Here is a 17,575-nt window from a genome sequence, read left to right on the forward strand (position 1 = left end):
CCAGAGCGCACTCGTCGAGTATCGGCTGCAGATTCCGATTATAAAATAAATAAATAACAGATTTTGGTTGATGCAATTGTCTGAGGTTCTATTTTACTTTTCTTAGGTTTGTAAAAATTATTAATATCAATGTCAATCATTACTTCATTTCAATTATTTTATTTTATTTTTATTTATTTATTCTGTCAATCTTTTTGGATTTCCTTATTTATCTTTCTTGGTTGTTGCTGTTGATTCACTTGATGATCTTTCCTAACATCTGTAGTGAATAAATGACACTTAATTTCTCTTTAGAAAGACTCAATGAGTAGTACCATAAAATAGTTATGATTTATAAATTACTATCAATCTAATTCCGCTTGTACCAACCGAGATAAACGAATAAGAGAAAATTAGTCGTTCAAAGATCAAATGTAATTTTATTAAAGGTAAATTATATAACAATTCTTTGTTTTTCAGTAAAAATGTACAAAATACTTCATATTTTATTTATTGTATGAAACTCCTTATGTTAAATTAAAATATATATAAGAAATGTACACTAAGGAATGACCTAGTGAGGTAGGAATAGACTCGTGACCATGAAGTTATAGATTCAAATCCCGACGCTTAGGTCTTTATGAAATGATCAAATATTTCATTTTAAGACCCTAAAAGGTGTGTTCCTTTGGCCCGGACTATGCAACCAGTGTAGACTGGGAAAAAAGCGAAGTTTCGCACGACCGTGCAACACTTTAGCAAATTTAGTTGTTACGCAGTGAAAATATAAAACTACTCGTCAAATGCACTCTGGTAAACCCGTGGTCAAATCTAATAGCCTGCAAATTATATATTAATTTAGCCTAAAGAAAAAAGAGTATCTTGTATAAATTACTTAGCACCTAAAAATGTAAATGCAAAACCAAACACGAAGTGAATTTATATCGTATCATAATATGTATAGATATGTATTTATAATTAATAAATTGTTAAGTACCTAAAACATATAAATGCAGAACCACAAATGAAGAGGAATACTGATATGATCTACTCACATTCAATGTATAACAATGAGTAAACTAACTCATCTAACAAATAAGCCACCTAATTTGGCATCGTGGACTTAAAATTACAATTCTATCTGCTTATAATTTTATTTTTTTCATTTTAAAAAATTATCATTATTTTTTCGTTACTTTTTCAACCTATACATTAATTTTTATCAATTTTTAATAAGTTTTTTATAATACTCTAATTTTGATGTATTAGACAAAAAAATTCTTTTACAAAAAGGCATAATTTCTTATAATTTACTTGTAGTTTGAAAATTTTATACCGTCTCTCGCTAAAAAATTACATAAAACTTCCTCGTGTTTTAATAATATTGCACACAAATTTCTAAAATTTATATAAAACTCCCTATTTTCGAAAACACTATACATAATCCCCTAAAAGAATTTTGTGCAATATTTGAAAATATAAAAAATCTCATACAAAATTTAAATACTGAGAAAGAATTGTGCATATTTTTTCGCCTTTGTAAGCAAATGGTAATAAAAGTTTGCAAGAAGAAACCATCAGCTACAATTGTAGAATAAGATGCACTCTGAGTAAACCTCAAGTCGAACCGAATAACATCCCTTACGGGACAAATTCCTCCCATTTGTAATATTCACATAACATCCCATTGAACTATGAAGAAGCATTTTAGCAACAAATATCAAATTTCAACTCAAAACAGGTTTATCTAATACTACCTCCGTCGTTCAAACATGTTCCCATTTTCTTTGTATTTTACAAAGGAAATAGGAACATATTTGGGTGCCAGAGGGAGTACTAACTTCAGCTCAACAAGAATGAATCAAATAAGTATAGAATCTCACTTCGGTTAGCCAGCCAGGCCAAGAGAAACAAATAAAGAACTCATTATCAGCACTTATTCCCTCAATTTTCTTGATTCAATACAACAGCAGTAATTAACTTCAACAGCAAGAGGATATCTATTTATATGTATGTGTATACGTATGTATAATATTTTACAAAGGAGACACCAAGAAAAAAAAAAATCAAGATAGATCATACATAAATCGAAGCAGGTCGTCCATTTTACAAGTGCCGTATAAAATATGGAATCGAGGAATCACCAAACAGACTCACAATATAGTAGCAGCTAGATCCATATGAGGATTATTCTATCTTTTCCAACACTTCGAGCTTGGTTTTCCTCTTCCAGCCTTTTGATGCTGCCACGAGGTTTACGAGCCCAACAATTTGGCTTTTACTGTATTCCTGAAACAGCGAGACGGGAAATTAATATGCTTAAAAGTGTTGAAAGTTACAAGCAGCATTGTATGGGGATTTAGGTTAGGGATTTTTTTACCGGATGAACACGTGCCCAGTGGACATATTCGGTTTCTGGAAGGTAGTACGCCTGTTTATAAAATGACAACAGAAATTAACAGTTTAAACTCGGAAGTAGGAAAGCATTAATCTATTAATCATTGTTGAATACTAACAAATTTTCTCACCTTGATAAAAGATTCTACTATCTGCATTTTTGGCCTTACGTCAATTGGGACAAAGTGCTTTAGGCCATTTATCAAAACCTGAAAAACAGAAACCTCCATCAAATCTAAAAGGAAGAATTATGTCCGTGGCATTGTAGAAGCAAGCAAATCCAGACCTGAAGATCCAATGACATCAGGGCTCGCCCTTCGTCAGTGCATTTCTTTACCCTTGAGAGGCCCTCAACCAATGTTTCAGCAACAATTTCCAACCCATATTCCAAGAGGAGATCTTGAACCTGGTAACAGAACAGTGTTAAATAGTGAAAATGGATGTCACAATACCCAGATGCATTTACTTCAATGTTTAATGTGCGTATCCCACAACTACAAAAAGTAGCATGCCAAGATGCACGAAAGTCCGGAACTTCTGCTAGCTCATTATTAATCTCAGAATTAGGATCACAAGTTCTTTTAACATTAACAGTTAGAAGATTATCTTGATGCATCTGTGTGAAACAGTTCAGCAATTTGCTGACCATTTTGTTGTATGTATAAATTTGATTGAAGAATCGCGCATACCGGAAAGCACTTATTACCTCTTTTTGAAGGCCCCCATGAGCAAGTCTCGTTTTGTAGTGCTTGAATTCTCCCAGTAATAAATCAACATACCTAAATCACCACAAACTAGGGCATAAACATATTCTGAAATAAATCTGTACAAACAACATAAGAGTGTATGGCTAATCCAATACGACAAATGTATGGGAACTTTCACTCATGGTTCGAGTACAGCGACAATAAACTTATAGAGACAAGGAAGCCAAATCCACATAAAAATTCACAAAAAGTTTTGCAACTGACAGAAAACAGATCAAACTCAGATAGTACAATCAGTCAACCAGCAGACCATTCTACTTGCCAGGCAGGTCTTCTCAATTAAAAATTTTGATTCTCTTCATAAGCCATCATCCTCCTTTACTTAATGCGTAAACAAGTTGAAAGGAGTAAGGAATACATGGAATGTAAGTTGGACCAAAAGGTTTGGTTTTTTTTCTAGCCTAGTTGGACATTGGCAATCAGCCTGCCTCTTGCTGGCCTCCAGATGTTGACACCTGATTGAACCTAGTATCAAACAGCCTATAACTGGTCTTCACTTTTCTACCCTAGATGATTCTCTGGACTATCTTACTCTGTTGTGTTCATAGTTTATAATCACATAAAGGAAATCAATAGTAGAGGCTGTGGCACATTGAGGCACTTTCTTTCTGAGTGATTATTTTTGGCATCGAATGTACCTAGAATTTCAAACCAGCTGCCAATACTTCAAATAGAAAAAGAAAAATACAATAAAAAAGAAAAAAGAATGAATCAACATAAGGGGGGGACAAGAACTAGTTCTAAAAATGCATTGTATCCACTATTTCCTTAGATAAAAACTGGACGTAAAGTGTAATTGTAGCATATAGTTGAGGACCCAGATAAATTACCCATTGTGCTCTAATCCAAGCTCTTTCACCTCCCATTTAGCAGCAGCAACACGATCAACATACCTGATCAATTCTTCCAATCAATAGCTTTACAAATAGCTAAGAAAGTATCAATTGCACTCAAGCAAATACTAGAAAATATAATTTTCTTTTAGCAACATGTTCGTTCTATTTTACTTAATGCTCAAATAGAAGTGAGATCCAAACAACAATTTCTAAACAGGCAAACACTGCCTTGATTAATGGCATGTTAAATGGGACTGTTAGATATATTGTGTAGGTCAATCTTGTATCTAGAATAGTGTAGGGACCTTTTTTTTTTTGTTATTTTAGATAGTTGTTTATATTTTAGGGTTTATTCTTGTAATTTTTTTTTCTCAATTGGAATGAAATAGGATCGAGCTCTCTACAGGGAGAAAGACCTAATACCAGTATAAAATTATTATAAGGAATCTAACACAGCAGAACAATTTGTTCCACTAGATTTGATCTATCAATCATTCATGGAGCAATATGCTATTGTGTCTCACCCATTAATATGGAGCAGCTGCTTTGCTGTTGTTCTGTGAATGTGCTGTGTAAGTTCCGGAACAGCATCCACCTGTCAAAATTTGGGCAGTCAAACAACTGAAATAACTTGAAATAGTATTTCAGTGATGATGATAGAACCGGATATTAGTTTATGACAAATGCAACTTAATATTTAATAACAGGAACAAATTTGGGAGAGATTAATAGCATCGATGAGTGATAATTCAAGCTGCAGGTTATGCAGTGATCATATATATCACGAAATCTGAAAGGCAAAAAAAAAAAAAACCAGCATTTTTCCAAACCAGCTTCAGTAATGAAGGTGTCTTCAACACTCACTGTAATCATGCAGTTTATTAAGACAAACTTATTTACAAAAGCTTCCATTTTCAGAGAATCGAAAACATACCAAATGATCATAAAAGTCCTCAATTATTGAACCATTATTCTGCTGAAGCATCGATTGAAGGTGGGCCTTAGATCTATGTAATAATCGAGCAACAAGAGATATAGTGTCAGCCCCAGCACATCTCTCCTGCAGAGTTATATTAATCCACATTATTTTACATAATAGTGAAATGAGGGAAATATTAATAAGTCTTTGTCTATTTACTAGTAAAAATGAGACATTTCTAATGATTCGTAGATCACTCAGATAAATGTTGCATAAATATCTGATGCATGTTAACTTATTTTCCAGAATGCCCGAGGCAACGTCAAAAAAATAAATAAATAAATAGAAAACAGTAGATGAATCACTAATTAACTTCAGATAGTTTAGAATAAAACTTTCAAGCTAGATAGTAATATTGAGCTTTCATGGATGTATAACTTCATCTGTAAAATCAATTCAGAAACTATATGACTTTGCGGAAAACACACTTTTGAGCCAAGAACAAAAATATGTTTAAACCTGAACATCCCATTGAAATGTTGTTTGTATGGAGATAGTTTTTAGCTCATACAACTACATCAAATGAATACACCCTCCAGTAACAGATTTTTATTTCATTACCAAGTGCGCAATGCCAGCACAAGGATGGACCACTGGACTATCAAATGATAGCGCCTGGCATTGTTGGCACCTTCATTAGGAAACACAGCAGGTCACACCCACATTGCCATGAACTGTTGAAATTATCATTTGGATTGTGTACATCACATTATAACTGTATACTACCCTCTTATGCAGCATTGAACAAATGTAAAAAATGGAGGTATTGTGACCATTTATGAATATAGAGAGAGGGAAATGAGTTAACCAAATATTAAGAGGGGAAAGGATTCTTTGTTCAAACTAGTCATAGAATAATTTCTGATGCTGAAAACCCTCTGCATGGCAGAAGAGAATGCAAGAAAAGGCAATCATCATAATCTACACATATACATATAAGTAAGATGTTTTAGAGTGCAGCACAGCCGCCTGCAATATGCTCCACAAGTTGTGGGAAGTATACAAGTATAAAAGAGGCAAACATGAACATCTGAAAGAGTAAAATGCATTGCTTTCATGTCAACTTTTAGAAGAAGTAGGAGAAATGCACTGAGAAGCTTCCACCCTAAACTGCTACAGTTACTGAACAATGACATGTTAATATATGCAGCAAATATAAGTGTAGCATTGACACACCTTGAGTCCAAAAGATGTGTGATTCAGGCGAGAGGGAGGACTTGTTGGGGTGACATCCATATGTGAAAATGATTGAGTTGTAGATGTTGAAGGTGGAGAAGAAATGGATATGGATTGGGATTTTATCCACTGGTCACAATCTTGTGCAACTCTTGATAATGCAGTCTTGAGCTTGTCTGAGGAGTATATACAAAAAGGAGTTTAGGAGAAGCGACCTACTGTAATTGCAAGTTACCCTTTCTCAAAGAGAACAAAGATCACACATATCAAGGCAAAACAGTACTTACAAGGAAGAGAGTCATTCAAGGTTTTCCCACTAGGTTGAGAATTATGGTCACCGAATGACTCAAATATAAAGTGGAAAAAGATCTCAAATAGTTGACAGATTCCCTGTATACAATGAATTCATTATTGAAAATAAAACAATAATAATAATAATAATTAATACGATAAACACAAACAGAATAAGTGCAAACACTCATGGAACCAATGGAGAAAGAAAGCATTCATAAGTTTACCTTAAAAAATTCAACATTTACAATCTCTAATTTCTGCATCAGTCGTGCATACTTGTCCATCAATCTGATCAAAAAGCAGTAGATAAACACAATTTTATGTTGAATTTATAGAAATTACAGATTCAGGATGAAATAAGTTTAAATAACCTTAAGAGACAAAGGGATGATCCTGTTTGGGCCGTCACATCATCATCATTTCCACATGAAGCATTATGTCTAGACCAACCTGGTTTGGAAACACGACTAGGAAGCTGACTATCTTCATCAATGAAATCTGCAAGGAGATCTTCATTTTCCTCTTCTGAAAGCAGAGCACCATTAACATGATTTACATCACCAGTCTCCGTTGAAGATTTAGTGTGATGCGGCGCATTATCATTATTTTTAGTTCCTTGTAATGAAGAACCATTGGAGCGAGAGAAGTTGGGAGATTCTTCAGAGGAGCCACTCAATTTAAATAAAAATGGATTTCCATTTTCCATCCAATATGAAAATCCGCCTCGACTTGACCCACTAACAGCTGGACCAACTGATCTATTGTCATTCATCATTCGCATATTAGAACTATCAGATGAAACTATCAGAGCCGCTCCATCACCAACCAGGCCTGAAAAACTAACTACTTGAATAGTGTCTCGTGGCATTATCTTCCAATTCTCCTTCTCCATCACCAGCTTTAGGGCCTGGAAGGCATATAATGACCAACGTCTGGTGATTCGTCATGAAAATCTTTAATAAGAACTTGGAGAAGAAAGTTCTCAAAATTAAAATTGTTGGTAAAAAGAAAATAGCAGGTTTGATAACATTAAAGATAGCATAAATAACTTTGCAAAAAAATTAAAAAAATTAATCAAGAAATCAGCAAGTTCTTATTGACGGTTAACTGCTTTGTGCTAATAATTGAATGAAAAGAGCAAACAGACAACTGGAAAGGCAGTGACTAGGTCAAAATGCATTATGTTCATGTCTCTATCAATTAGTAGTGGTTTCTACTAGTATTTAAATGAAAAATAAAGTTGAACAATTAAAAAAAAAAGGTTCATCCATACACACCACCCTTCATTCTCAGAAAAAACCTACAGGCTGATTGATATGAACCAAAGATCAAAACTCAGCTACATTGATTGGCAAACCACTAAGGAGTCCCCTAAGGATTACTAGAAAAGTGTTTTCTTGTTTTGACCTATTCTATCAGGGGCCCATCCCTAAAGGCAGTGACTAGTCATACATGATCCCTACCTAATTTTTTTTAAAAAAAAAAAAAACATGCAACCAGTGCATTAAGCTAGGCAAACATAACAATGCATGACAAGTTAAACATAATTCAAGGAAAGCAGCACAAGTTCAATGATTTGCACTTACATAAATGTTTTGCTTATGGAAAGCAGCAAAATAACCTTCACAGGTGGATTTAAGTTTCTGGCGGAACTCAGTAGCTTGTATAGCACAAAAAGCTTCCCCAACCAAAATGAAGATACTCAAATCTTCATAGTTCTTAAGAAATTGATGAATGCTAGTTGAAGAAGCCGCTGAAGAAGAAAGTAAGACTGATAGACGGCTTGTTGTAAGTTGCCAAAGGTTCCTACGACCTCTCAGCAAGGTATGTGAAACATATGTCACTGCATCTTTTCGTAGTAAAAACCATGAGGTCCCACTACTTGATGCTGCACTTCCATCATCTCTTCCCTCGTTAGTTGGATGATCCATGGGATTGGAACCATGAGTTCCAGTAGCTCCAGATACAGATTCAGAACTTTTTTGCATTACTTCAGCTGAAGGTAACTGGATTTCGCTCTCAGTTGATTCCGTGTTTGAGCTTTCTTTAATTTTTGAGGTAGACGAAACTTCCTTTGCAGAATCTTTCACAACATTAGATAAGTCACCATGCTTCCCAAGGGGTGCAGGGTGAGTTGATGCCTGTCACAGAAAATATGGTGCTTTGAGAAACAGTTCTAGTATCCAGCAGTGACGAAGGCATTTCAAACATAACTACATAAAGGGTATATTTATCCATCTGAAAGATTCATAACCAATTTTCGACTTGAAGAATTTCTTTTTTTTAATGGATAGCACTTTACAAACTGTGTTTTCTTATGAATTAAAAACATTGAACAAATGTTTTGCCTGTGAAGACAGATGCAAAAACAAATGTTGCTGCCCCTAGGTCAAAATGGTTGTGGTTGACTAGCATTAAAGATTGTAACAATAAAATATTGCCAACAGACGAAATTCGAAATTTTACCCACAGCCTAATTAGTGGCATTAATAACTTCAATATTAAGAAAAGAAGAAACATAGTGGAGAGGTAGCTTACCTTATCTTCTAGATTGAAGCTCATTATTGCATAATATGAACACATTAGCTTAAAGAGAACGGCTAGTGTGGCTAGTAAACATTGTCTGAACTTGGATTCAGGTATCAAAGCGCACAAATCGCTGTAGGTAAGCCTGAAGAGAAGAATAGAAAACAAGACATGATTACGCGATGGGGAAAAAAAAACGTCTCCATCTCAGTAGTAAATTGGAGAGAGGTTTAAGGTACTGGAATATAGATCATACCTACTAATTTGGATGCTGGGGTTCTCAACATCCTGCAGAAAATCAAGGTTCAAAATTTATAGGGTACAGAGAGAAATAATGTTTTTGGATGACATACAGAACCTAAAAAAATTACTCTACTTCGAAGATCTTTCATCCTTGAAAAACATGGGTAAGCAATGGAGATGTTACACATGATTGAAACAATTTGGAATAAACAGAAAAATGTGTTATCTAATGTTGGGTCATTGGAAAGTCCATTTAAATTGAAAAAACAAAATAAATGAAGGGTTATAAAACCTATGTGACAAAAGGTGAACAAGATTAAACCAAGGATAGTTCAAAAATAATCATTAAAATGGAACTGTGGGAAAACTCAAGTATATAGGCAAGTAATGTCTACTGAGTGCATTAGAAGGAAAGTATAGGTGTAACACCTATACATGCGAAAATGAGAGAAGCACACTTGAGATTATTTCCTCCAGTGCATAAGAGACTAGTGGATGAGTCATGACAAAGTACTAAATGTACAATATTTACCCCTTAGCTTATATTTACTAGAGAGCTTAACACGGTATGATGAAAATTTACTAGAGAGCTTAACTTGACATGTCATATTATTTTATAATTATTTCAATATTACATGCGATACTCTAAGTTGACCTAGTTCAATTATATGCCAAGATGCTATTTCAATTAATTGAAAACAAACCTCTTGCAATATGGTCCTTAACGCAGAGTGACTAACAGAGAGAACCTCTTGCATGAAGAAGCTTTGTATTTTTTCAGCTAGACCACACACATCTCCAATTAAAGCATATGCGTCAACAACCTGCCAAAAAGAGTAGACAAATCACCTCACTTTGGATTCACTGTACCACTGAGCACTTTTGTTGGATCAAGTTACAAAGCTATATACTGAAAATGGAACTTCATAGGTTTGCCTCAATAATTTTATATTAAAACAGAAAAGATACCTACCCCCTTTTTTTATAAAATCAAAGCAAGTTGGGGGTGGGAAGTTGGTTGATTCTCAAAGGAAACCATAAACATTATTTCATTTCCATCACATTTCAATGCTTAGATTAGATCGCTCAGGTGTACTAGGAATTTAGGACAACTTAATTTCTAGGAAAACAAACCAGAGATGCACACTTTTGTCGAATATGATGATTTCATAAGATTTAATATTTAATTTCCTGATTAAATATCATCACCTTCATAATTGTCCTGCTTTCATTGTTAGGCATTAACAACATGACAAACAGTCACATAAGGAGTATTCAGCTATTAAGTAGAACTGTATATATTAGAGGGCATCATAAATATGCAAGGTGAGTTGAGAACTAACAGTGAGATAGCCATCCCTCGTGAAGTCCTGGAACACTTCAAACAGAAGCGAATCCAGCTTTTGAAGAGTTCTTCCCAACCAAATCTGCAGGAAATTGAAAGATTGAAATGAGTGAACAATGATTCAAACTCCATGGAGATAAAAGGAAGAGAGCACAGTTCAGTGTCAGGATAAGAGACTGCCTAATATATGTTTCTATGTATGCACACACACACACATAAAGGGAGATCTTATACCAAGAGTTAAGAAAGAATCACCATTGGTTTTCAGATTTTGGCATATAACATAGGCTATGGTTTAATGGGATTAAAATATGTAACAATAATAAAACTTAATGAAAATAACATCCAATCCATAACAGAGTAATGAAACATTCTGAGGGGTAATGTTCCTTCTATGTATTTTCCAGATGAAAGCAAGCTATGATCAATTGCTCAATTTACCTCCACACCACGACTCATCTGCTGCACCACAGTGAGGCCAGACAAACTTTCCAGAATTTGCAAATACTCGGACAGTACTTGGAAAGCCTGGGGATAGAAATTTAAACCATTTACATGAAGTTTTCAACAAAGCATGAGAAAAATAATATACAGGGTCAAAACAAAATTTGCTTGCATAGACTGTAGGAGAGAACCATAATGTATATTCCTCTAGAATCTTTATATGGTTTAATAGACCTTAGAAAAATTTCCTTCCTCTACACAAGCATCAAGATTCATTTGCATTTCCATGGCATGACGAAGCTCAGTAAGGATAGGGAGCAGGTCCTGTAAATTACAACGGAATAATTAAAATAAAAGTATCACACCAATGAATATTCAATACAGCATAGTTTAATCACTGGTTTAGTATGATTCAATGAAAATAAAACTATGCCTGTGGCGTTATGGCTAACACAAAATGATTACATTAATTCATTTTGCTATTAGCCTTTATTATCACACTACATTAACAAAGAATAAGTGGTGACTCTGTTTTTTCCCTCGAATTGCTATGATTTTGGATGCTATGTTGATAATCTTGATTTGTATACATTTGTGGCATTATGCATGTACGAATCAGATCAAAGTTGAGACATAATAACACAAATTGTCAATTAAATAAGAGATGATGGAGTTTTATATTTTAATAATAATAATAATAGAAAATAAATAAATAAATAATCCGGAGTTAAATGGAAAGGCCATCAAACAGTGGAGAAGGGCATATATCCTAAATATGAGTAGTCCTTGCTCCACTGAACTTCTCATAACCACAAATAGAAATGCAAAGCATTGGTGCAATTAACCATGCTTGCACCTGCACCAGGCTGCAAGCTCGAAATATCAACGCATATGAGCCAACAGAACTTGGCATATTGTACATGAAAAAGTGCATTTTGGGATAGTAACCTCTAAAATTTTAGCAATTTGAAGATGAAAAGGAGAGAAAAGAACAGGATACACTTTTTAAGAAAAATAAAACGCCCTTGTTTCTAAGGAAGGCAAAATGGATTTATAAACAGGAAACAGATTCCTTCATTTATTAGATTAGATCTCATTCATTAGATGTTTGATAACTATCTTTTAAGATGAAATATAAATTTAAAAAACAATAAAAAATAAAAAATAAAAAAATCAATTGAAAAAGTATATAGGAACTGTGACGTCCACTTTTAGTTTGAATAGACAGATCATGATTAAAAAATATCAACAAGCCCTGCTGTCATATGTTTTTAACGGCGCCCTTTGAAGATCCAATAGAAAACTTTAACAAACAACTAAAAGCGGATTAATTCCACAAAAAAAATGCAAATCATGATTTGTAAATGCTCATAGTAATTGCAAATATGCCTTCTTTGAGGGTTTGACAAGGGAGGGAAAACACAAGAAAAGAAAGGCAATATTAATGAATGCAAGTTGTATTTGGGTGAAGAAAATTACCAGAAGAGCTTGCTTCCTTTTAGAATTTTCTGTAACAACAAGATCCCTGGAAACCTCAGTCCTTGATGAGGTAAGGTGTCTTCTTCCATTCTGCACATCAAAAAATATCAATGATGTCCACTTTGCAAAAAATTTAGCAACTGAATAATGGAAATCATTTGATACTTGTTGAATGTTTTCAAAGATCATCTCATTTGTATTTTACATAGCAGTTTACATTACTTCAAGAAATAATCGTGCCTGATTAGCTAGATACAGCTATTGCTGTATGAAAGACTAGCATGAATTGAAATGGATCAAAAAAAAAATCAAAAAGGAACAGCCGCTTTGGGCTAGGATTTGAGTTGAATGTTGTAATATAGTGGTTTGAAACTTATTCCAAACTGCTAGGGCATGATTGTTTTGGTGGTGAATATAAAACTGAAATTCTCTATTTCAATCATAAGAATATATACATATTTATACTAATATATAAATCGTAAGACAAGAATCCTACAAATCTCTTAAATCGTAAGAAAACTCTCAACACCGTTAGAGTTGGAAACAGGACTCGGTCACTCACAACGGAATTAGAGTCGAAAATAAGACTCGTTCACTCACAATGGGCTAGAATCAAAAATAAAACTCGCTCGCTCTCAATAAAGTTATAGACGAAAAAAGGATTCTCATTTAAATTAGAGTCGAAAACAGAACTGTCAATAGAGATCGCAGCAATGGAGACGACATAAAAATGACAACATGACCGTGAATAAAAACATATACATCAATAAAAAATAAAAACATACAGGATATAACGGGTCATGAATGTAACCGGAGAAAATTTGGCTCTGATAAAGGATCCGGGCTTCCAACTTAAAACTAATTGACATTAAGTGGAGTAGTCCTTCGGCCTTATATCCAAGGGAGAGTTCACAATTTTCCAACATGGGACAACAAAATTCAACAATGACAAAAATCACCTACTTACCATGCAAATAACACTAGCAATCTTCAAGTCCTTCTCTAGTTCTCTTACTAGATTCATCCCCCTCACTGAAACAAAATACAGTTATAAACTAAAGAAGCTCCAGAAAAGAAGCATTTCAAGATAGCAGGAACCCAAATTCATTCAAATCAGATTGTAGAAATCATACAGAATTATAACTATTACATGTAGGAAATGCACTGAAATTTATAATAGAAGGATACCATAAGATGCTAGACATGCCAGAAACGCCATCAGAAATGAAGCAAATATCATTTATCGAGGTCATGAACTAGATGATGAAATATCACTTCATGCTCTAAGTTTAACATGATTGAAATTCAATAGAAGACCTTAAGGAAATGTTTCCCATGAAGTCATGAACACCGGTATCAGCTGAAACCAAATTTTAAATAAACAGCGGATATAACTGACTTTTTCTGGAAAGAAAAGAAACAATTGTGGATGATTGAATAAGTAGCTATAGAGGAAAATACAATTGAAATATCACATTTAGCTGATACTGAGCAGTGAATGATGGATATGAAACCTTTTATTATTGTTCTGAACATCATCGATCAATTTTCAAATTTACAAATCATTGCTATAGATTTATAGTTTTAAGTTGAAGGTGTATTGAAGGGTTCTAAACAACGCAAAATGATTGGAGTTCTAACTCACTCAAAGAAGAGTTAGTAGAAACCATATCAATAATATGAAAGTGAAATTAATTCAGTCAAAATGACTAATAAATAAATCATATAAAACAAATGGAATCATCATATGACAGCTTGGAGAACTTTGCTACAATTCAGAAAAATTGAGGGAATCGTAAATGGTTACCTACCCATTTCTTCATGATGTTCCATCACATGGTGTGACAAGTGCTCGGAAATTTTCTCCAGTTGAGCTAGTCGAAGAGCAGCCTATAAAAGAATAGCATGCAGATTGATCTGTAAATAGCGGATATGTATGATATTTATTAAAACTACAAAATATTATTATACTCAGAGAACAAAACTACCCCTTACAAACTCAAAAGAACAGACAAGAAATTCGATAGAACAAAACAAAAACCATCAAGAACCTGAATGGCGTGCAGCTATGACAATAAAAGAACCAGAGTCCAAATAAAAGAACAAAGGGGGTGTAAGAAAGAAAAAGGGTAAAGAGCAATACCATTTCCTCAAAATATGCTGGTTCATTTTCTTCAGAGGGAATTTGTTCCAAAATAAATCTAACTGGATCAAACACCTAAAAATATAAAATCAAAAAGTTCACGTTAGGTGCATGCAAATAACACTCAAAAGAAAAGGGTTTGTCTGGTTGTGTTTCCCTGTCCCATTTTCACTACACATATACAATAATTTATTTTTTTCTCCTTCAAAAATATCACACCATAGATCTATTACTTAATTAATATATTACACATAAAATAAAAAGCAAAATTTTTATTCAAAACATCACCTCGAAATACATAAAGAAAATAACAGAAATAAATAAATAAATAAAAAGAAGCATAAAATCTTATATAGGTTGACCTTAAACAGTCATCAAAACTTATTTCAAGGTTATTACTTCTCTACTACTATCCTAGTAGACAGTCATCAAAATGCCATCCTCAACAGTTTCCTTTCTACTACTCTCCGAAATCCACAGCCAAACAAGTGCATCAGATATTATTTTACTTACTTAAAAAGGTGTATACCGAACTGTGCAACATTTATCGAATAACTATCATTCAAATACAGGGCAAATACCATTATCATCTTTAAGCAATAACCCATGCTCAATAGGCTGAGATTTACATGATTAAATACTTAATACTGATTTCTAAAGTTTAGGTTGTTGCAGAGTTTAGATGTCTGTCTGAACAAGTATACAGGCAGGCTAGCAAAAATTTTCAAAACAAGTCAAGGAGCACTGCAATAGATAACAAGAGATAGCCTATCAGAAATCGTCTATCAAGGGTCTGATAATGATTCAAATTTCACTAAGAGCACATCAATTCCATACACATTGTATGTTCCCATGTGGAAAAAGACAACAAAATCTCTTCCAATAGATGTATTTCTTCTATATATTTCATTACATAAAACCACCAGTAGAATTTTCATTTCTTCTATATGAATAGAGTGTTTATCTCTTATTCAAACAACTCCTTCAACAGATGATAGTTTTCTTGCTATCATGTCAAAAAAATTCAGATCAAATGAGAATATGAAATGCTTATGCCACTAGATGAAAATTATAAACCTCCTCATAGAATTCCTTCTCAAGCTCATCCACAGCTTGGCCACTAGTTTTATTGCCATAGAAGTCAAGGCTCTGATTTTCTGGTAGCTCAGCAAGAACGCGAGCTGCAGCTGCAGCTGCTGCAACCCGTTCTGGAACCTGTGTACAGATTGAATGCAAGTATACTGTCAATAACTTGGAGATTGGCATGAACAAGAATCATTAGTTTTAGGATTTAGTACACTCATACACTGTCAGATAGAAACTGACATTAATCAAGCTCTCCTGCCTTACATAGTGCTATTGCAATATACTTGTCAGGAGTTTGAAGCAAAGATGTCATCATAACTAATGAACCCTTTTTGTTTTCGCAAGTTTGTATTCTTTTAATTCAACTTGCAGAACAGATGAAGCAGGCAATTGTTTTCTAGCTAATTGGAACCTTTTCAACAGTAAACAAAAACAATTTTTTATGGATATTGGATAGCATTCAGATGATCTTCTCTAAAATTTGCCCAATTATCATTAAAAACTTTCAAATTTTGGAACAATACCTATCAACCAATCCTGATCAAGAAAAGGGCACATGCTATGACTCTCGAAACATCTAAGTTGAATGCATAGGCATCTGTACACCTTGTGCGTAGATAACTAGAGCTGTGGCATCAAGAATACAAACACTTTCTTCTATATTTACATCTTGCATAGTTATGCACAAATCATTTCTGATTATTGATAATAATTATAAAGCATAATTGTTCTATGTCTGCAACACGCATAACTATCTACATTAAGCTCAGTTCATCAAGTTCAGGGACTCTGACAACAGTAACTCCGCCATCGCCACAATCAAATAAATGCATTGACACCTCAATTCATGGCGAGATTGTTTGTAAAATTAAAAACCCGAATATAAATTGAATTTGACAATGGCTGTGGACAAGAAGTGTACCTCAGGACGATCAGAGGGGGAAGAGATGAGGCCAAGGGAGCGAGCAGAGCGAACGGAGCTTAAAATCTTCTCTCCGACCTTGGACAAGTCCATCCCACCTCCTTCCTGCAAAAAGAGCAGCGAGCCCAAGAACAAGAACCTCGACAAGTCGAACCCTCCTCCCTCTCCGAAATCCTCAGCGCCACCGGCAGCAGGATTCAAGAGCAGTAACGGACTGAAGGGAAATGGCGGGGTCAGTGGGTTGTTGCGGGACTGCATTTCAATCGCCGGATACGGAATCAGCAGGCATCATTGTACCCAGATCAGATCGGAGAAGGGCAGTCTCGCGTCTGTGTGGTGGAATTTTGGGGGTGGGGGTGGGGGGTGGGGGGTGAGTGCAGTTCAATTGTATTTATTGGGGAAGACTTTTTCTTTGTATAGATCTTGCTTAACAAATTGAAGGAATATCAACAGGGTGTTGTGTTGTTAACTGATCAATTGATTTATTAATTTGGAACAACCAATGGTGATTTTTTTTATATATATATTTTTTAACCATTGGTTGGGTTATGGTTATGAACTTATTAAGATTTTATTGATTACCTCACCCGCAGGTAAATGAGTTTAAACTATGGGACTTCTTGATGATTAGATTTTTTGGTAGGTGATTTTTTTATTGCTAGCAGCATAATAAAGTCTTTGGTTTGTGAAATAATTTGGAGGAAAAAGATTTTGATATAAAATATAAAAAATTGTATAGAATTTTTTGTGTGGCAAGTGGACCTTAGACGTCGGGGTTTGAACCCGTGATCTCACAATCACAAGTCCAATCTGTACACTACCAGGTCATTTCTTACGGGACTAAAAGCCTTGGGTGATGATGTAAATAAAGTTAAAAACTTTTTTATACTGTGAGATTCCACTCTAGCGCTATTTGCATAATCATCAATTAGATATATACATCCGAAATATGCTATATA

General features: G+C 34.3%; 1 protein-coding gene across 3 annotated transcripts; it reads right to left on the reverse strand.

Moving 5' to 3' along the window:
• Nucleotides 1–1,886: 1,886 nt before the first annotated feature.
• LOC127239236 (uncharacterized) lies at nucleotides 1,887–16,974 on the reverse strand. Of its 3 annotated transcripts, XM_051257300.1 has the most exons (25): nucleotides 16,617–16,974; nucleotides 15,686–15,823; nucleotides 14,609–14,683; nucleotides 14,277–14,355; nucleotides 13,433–13,497; nucleotides 12,466–12,555; nucleotides 11,221–11,310; nucleotides 10,984–11,070; nucleotides 10,541–10,624; nucleotides 9,902–10,021; nucleotides 9,211–9,242; nucleotides 8,967–9,099; nucleotides 8,015–8,569; nucleotides 6,800–7,335; nucleotides 6,653–6,716; nucleotides 6,422–6,524; nucleotides 6,135–6,310; nucleotides 4,914–5,039; nucleotides 4,504–4,574; nucleotides 3,974–4,036; nucleotides 3,083–3,155; nucleotides 2,663–2,782; nucleotides 2,508–2,585; nucleotides 2,360–2,410; nucleotides 1,887–2,268 (listed from the first exon to the last, which is right to left on the reverse strand). In XM_051257300.1, the coding sequence occupies exons 1-25, from the start codon at nucleotides 16,872–16,874 to the stop codon at nucleotides 2,167–2,169; spliced, it is 3,369 nt and encodes a 1,122-aa protein (XP_051113257.1). In that variant the 5' UTR covers nucleotides 16,875–16,974; the 3' UTR covers nucleotides 1,887–2,166. The 3 variants fall into 3 exon arrangements, with proteins under 3 accessions (XP_051113257.1, XP_051113258.1, XP_051113259.1); XM_051257301.1 differs by lacking the exons at nucleotides 15,686–15,823; nucleotides 16,617–16,974 and having other exon boundaries at nucleotides 14,273–14,355; XM_051257302.1 differs by lacking the exons at nucleotides 1,887–2,268; nucleotides 2,360–2,410; nucleotides 2,508–2,585; ... (2 more) ...; nucleotides 3,974–4,036; nucleotides 4,504–4,574 and adding an exon at nucleotides 5,520–5,589.
• Nucleotides 16,975–17,575: the final 601 nt, after the last annotated feature.

Source organism: Andrographis paniculata, unplaced genomic scaffold (genome assembly GCF_009805555.1).
Source record: "Andrographis paniculata isolate CXL003 unplaced genomic scaffold, ASM980555v1 Contig77END, whole genome shotgun sequence".
NCBI classification, from domain to species: Eukaryota; Viridiplantae; Streptophyta; class Magnoliopsida; order Lamiales; family Acanthaceae; genus Andrographis; species Andrographis paniculata.

Coding starts and splice junctions, on each gene's coding strand:
- LOC127239236 (XM_051257300.1), bottom strand. CDS start 16,874: ATGCAGTCCCGCAACAACCCACTGACCCCGCCATTTCCCTTCAGTCCG. Junction 15,824..16,616: donor CCCCCTCTGATCGTCCTGAG/GTACACTTCTTG, acceptor ATCTGTACACAG/GTTCCAGAACGGGTTGCAGC. Junction 6,311..6,421: donor CTTGAATGACTCTCTTCCTT/GTAAGTACTGTT, acceptor TATACTCCTCAG/ACAAGCTCAAGACTGCATTA.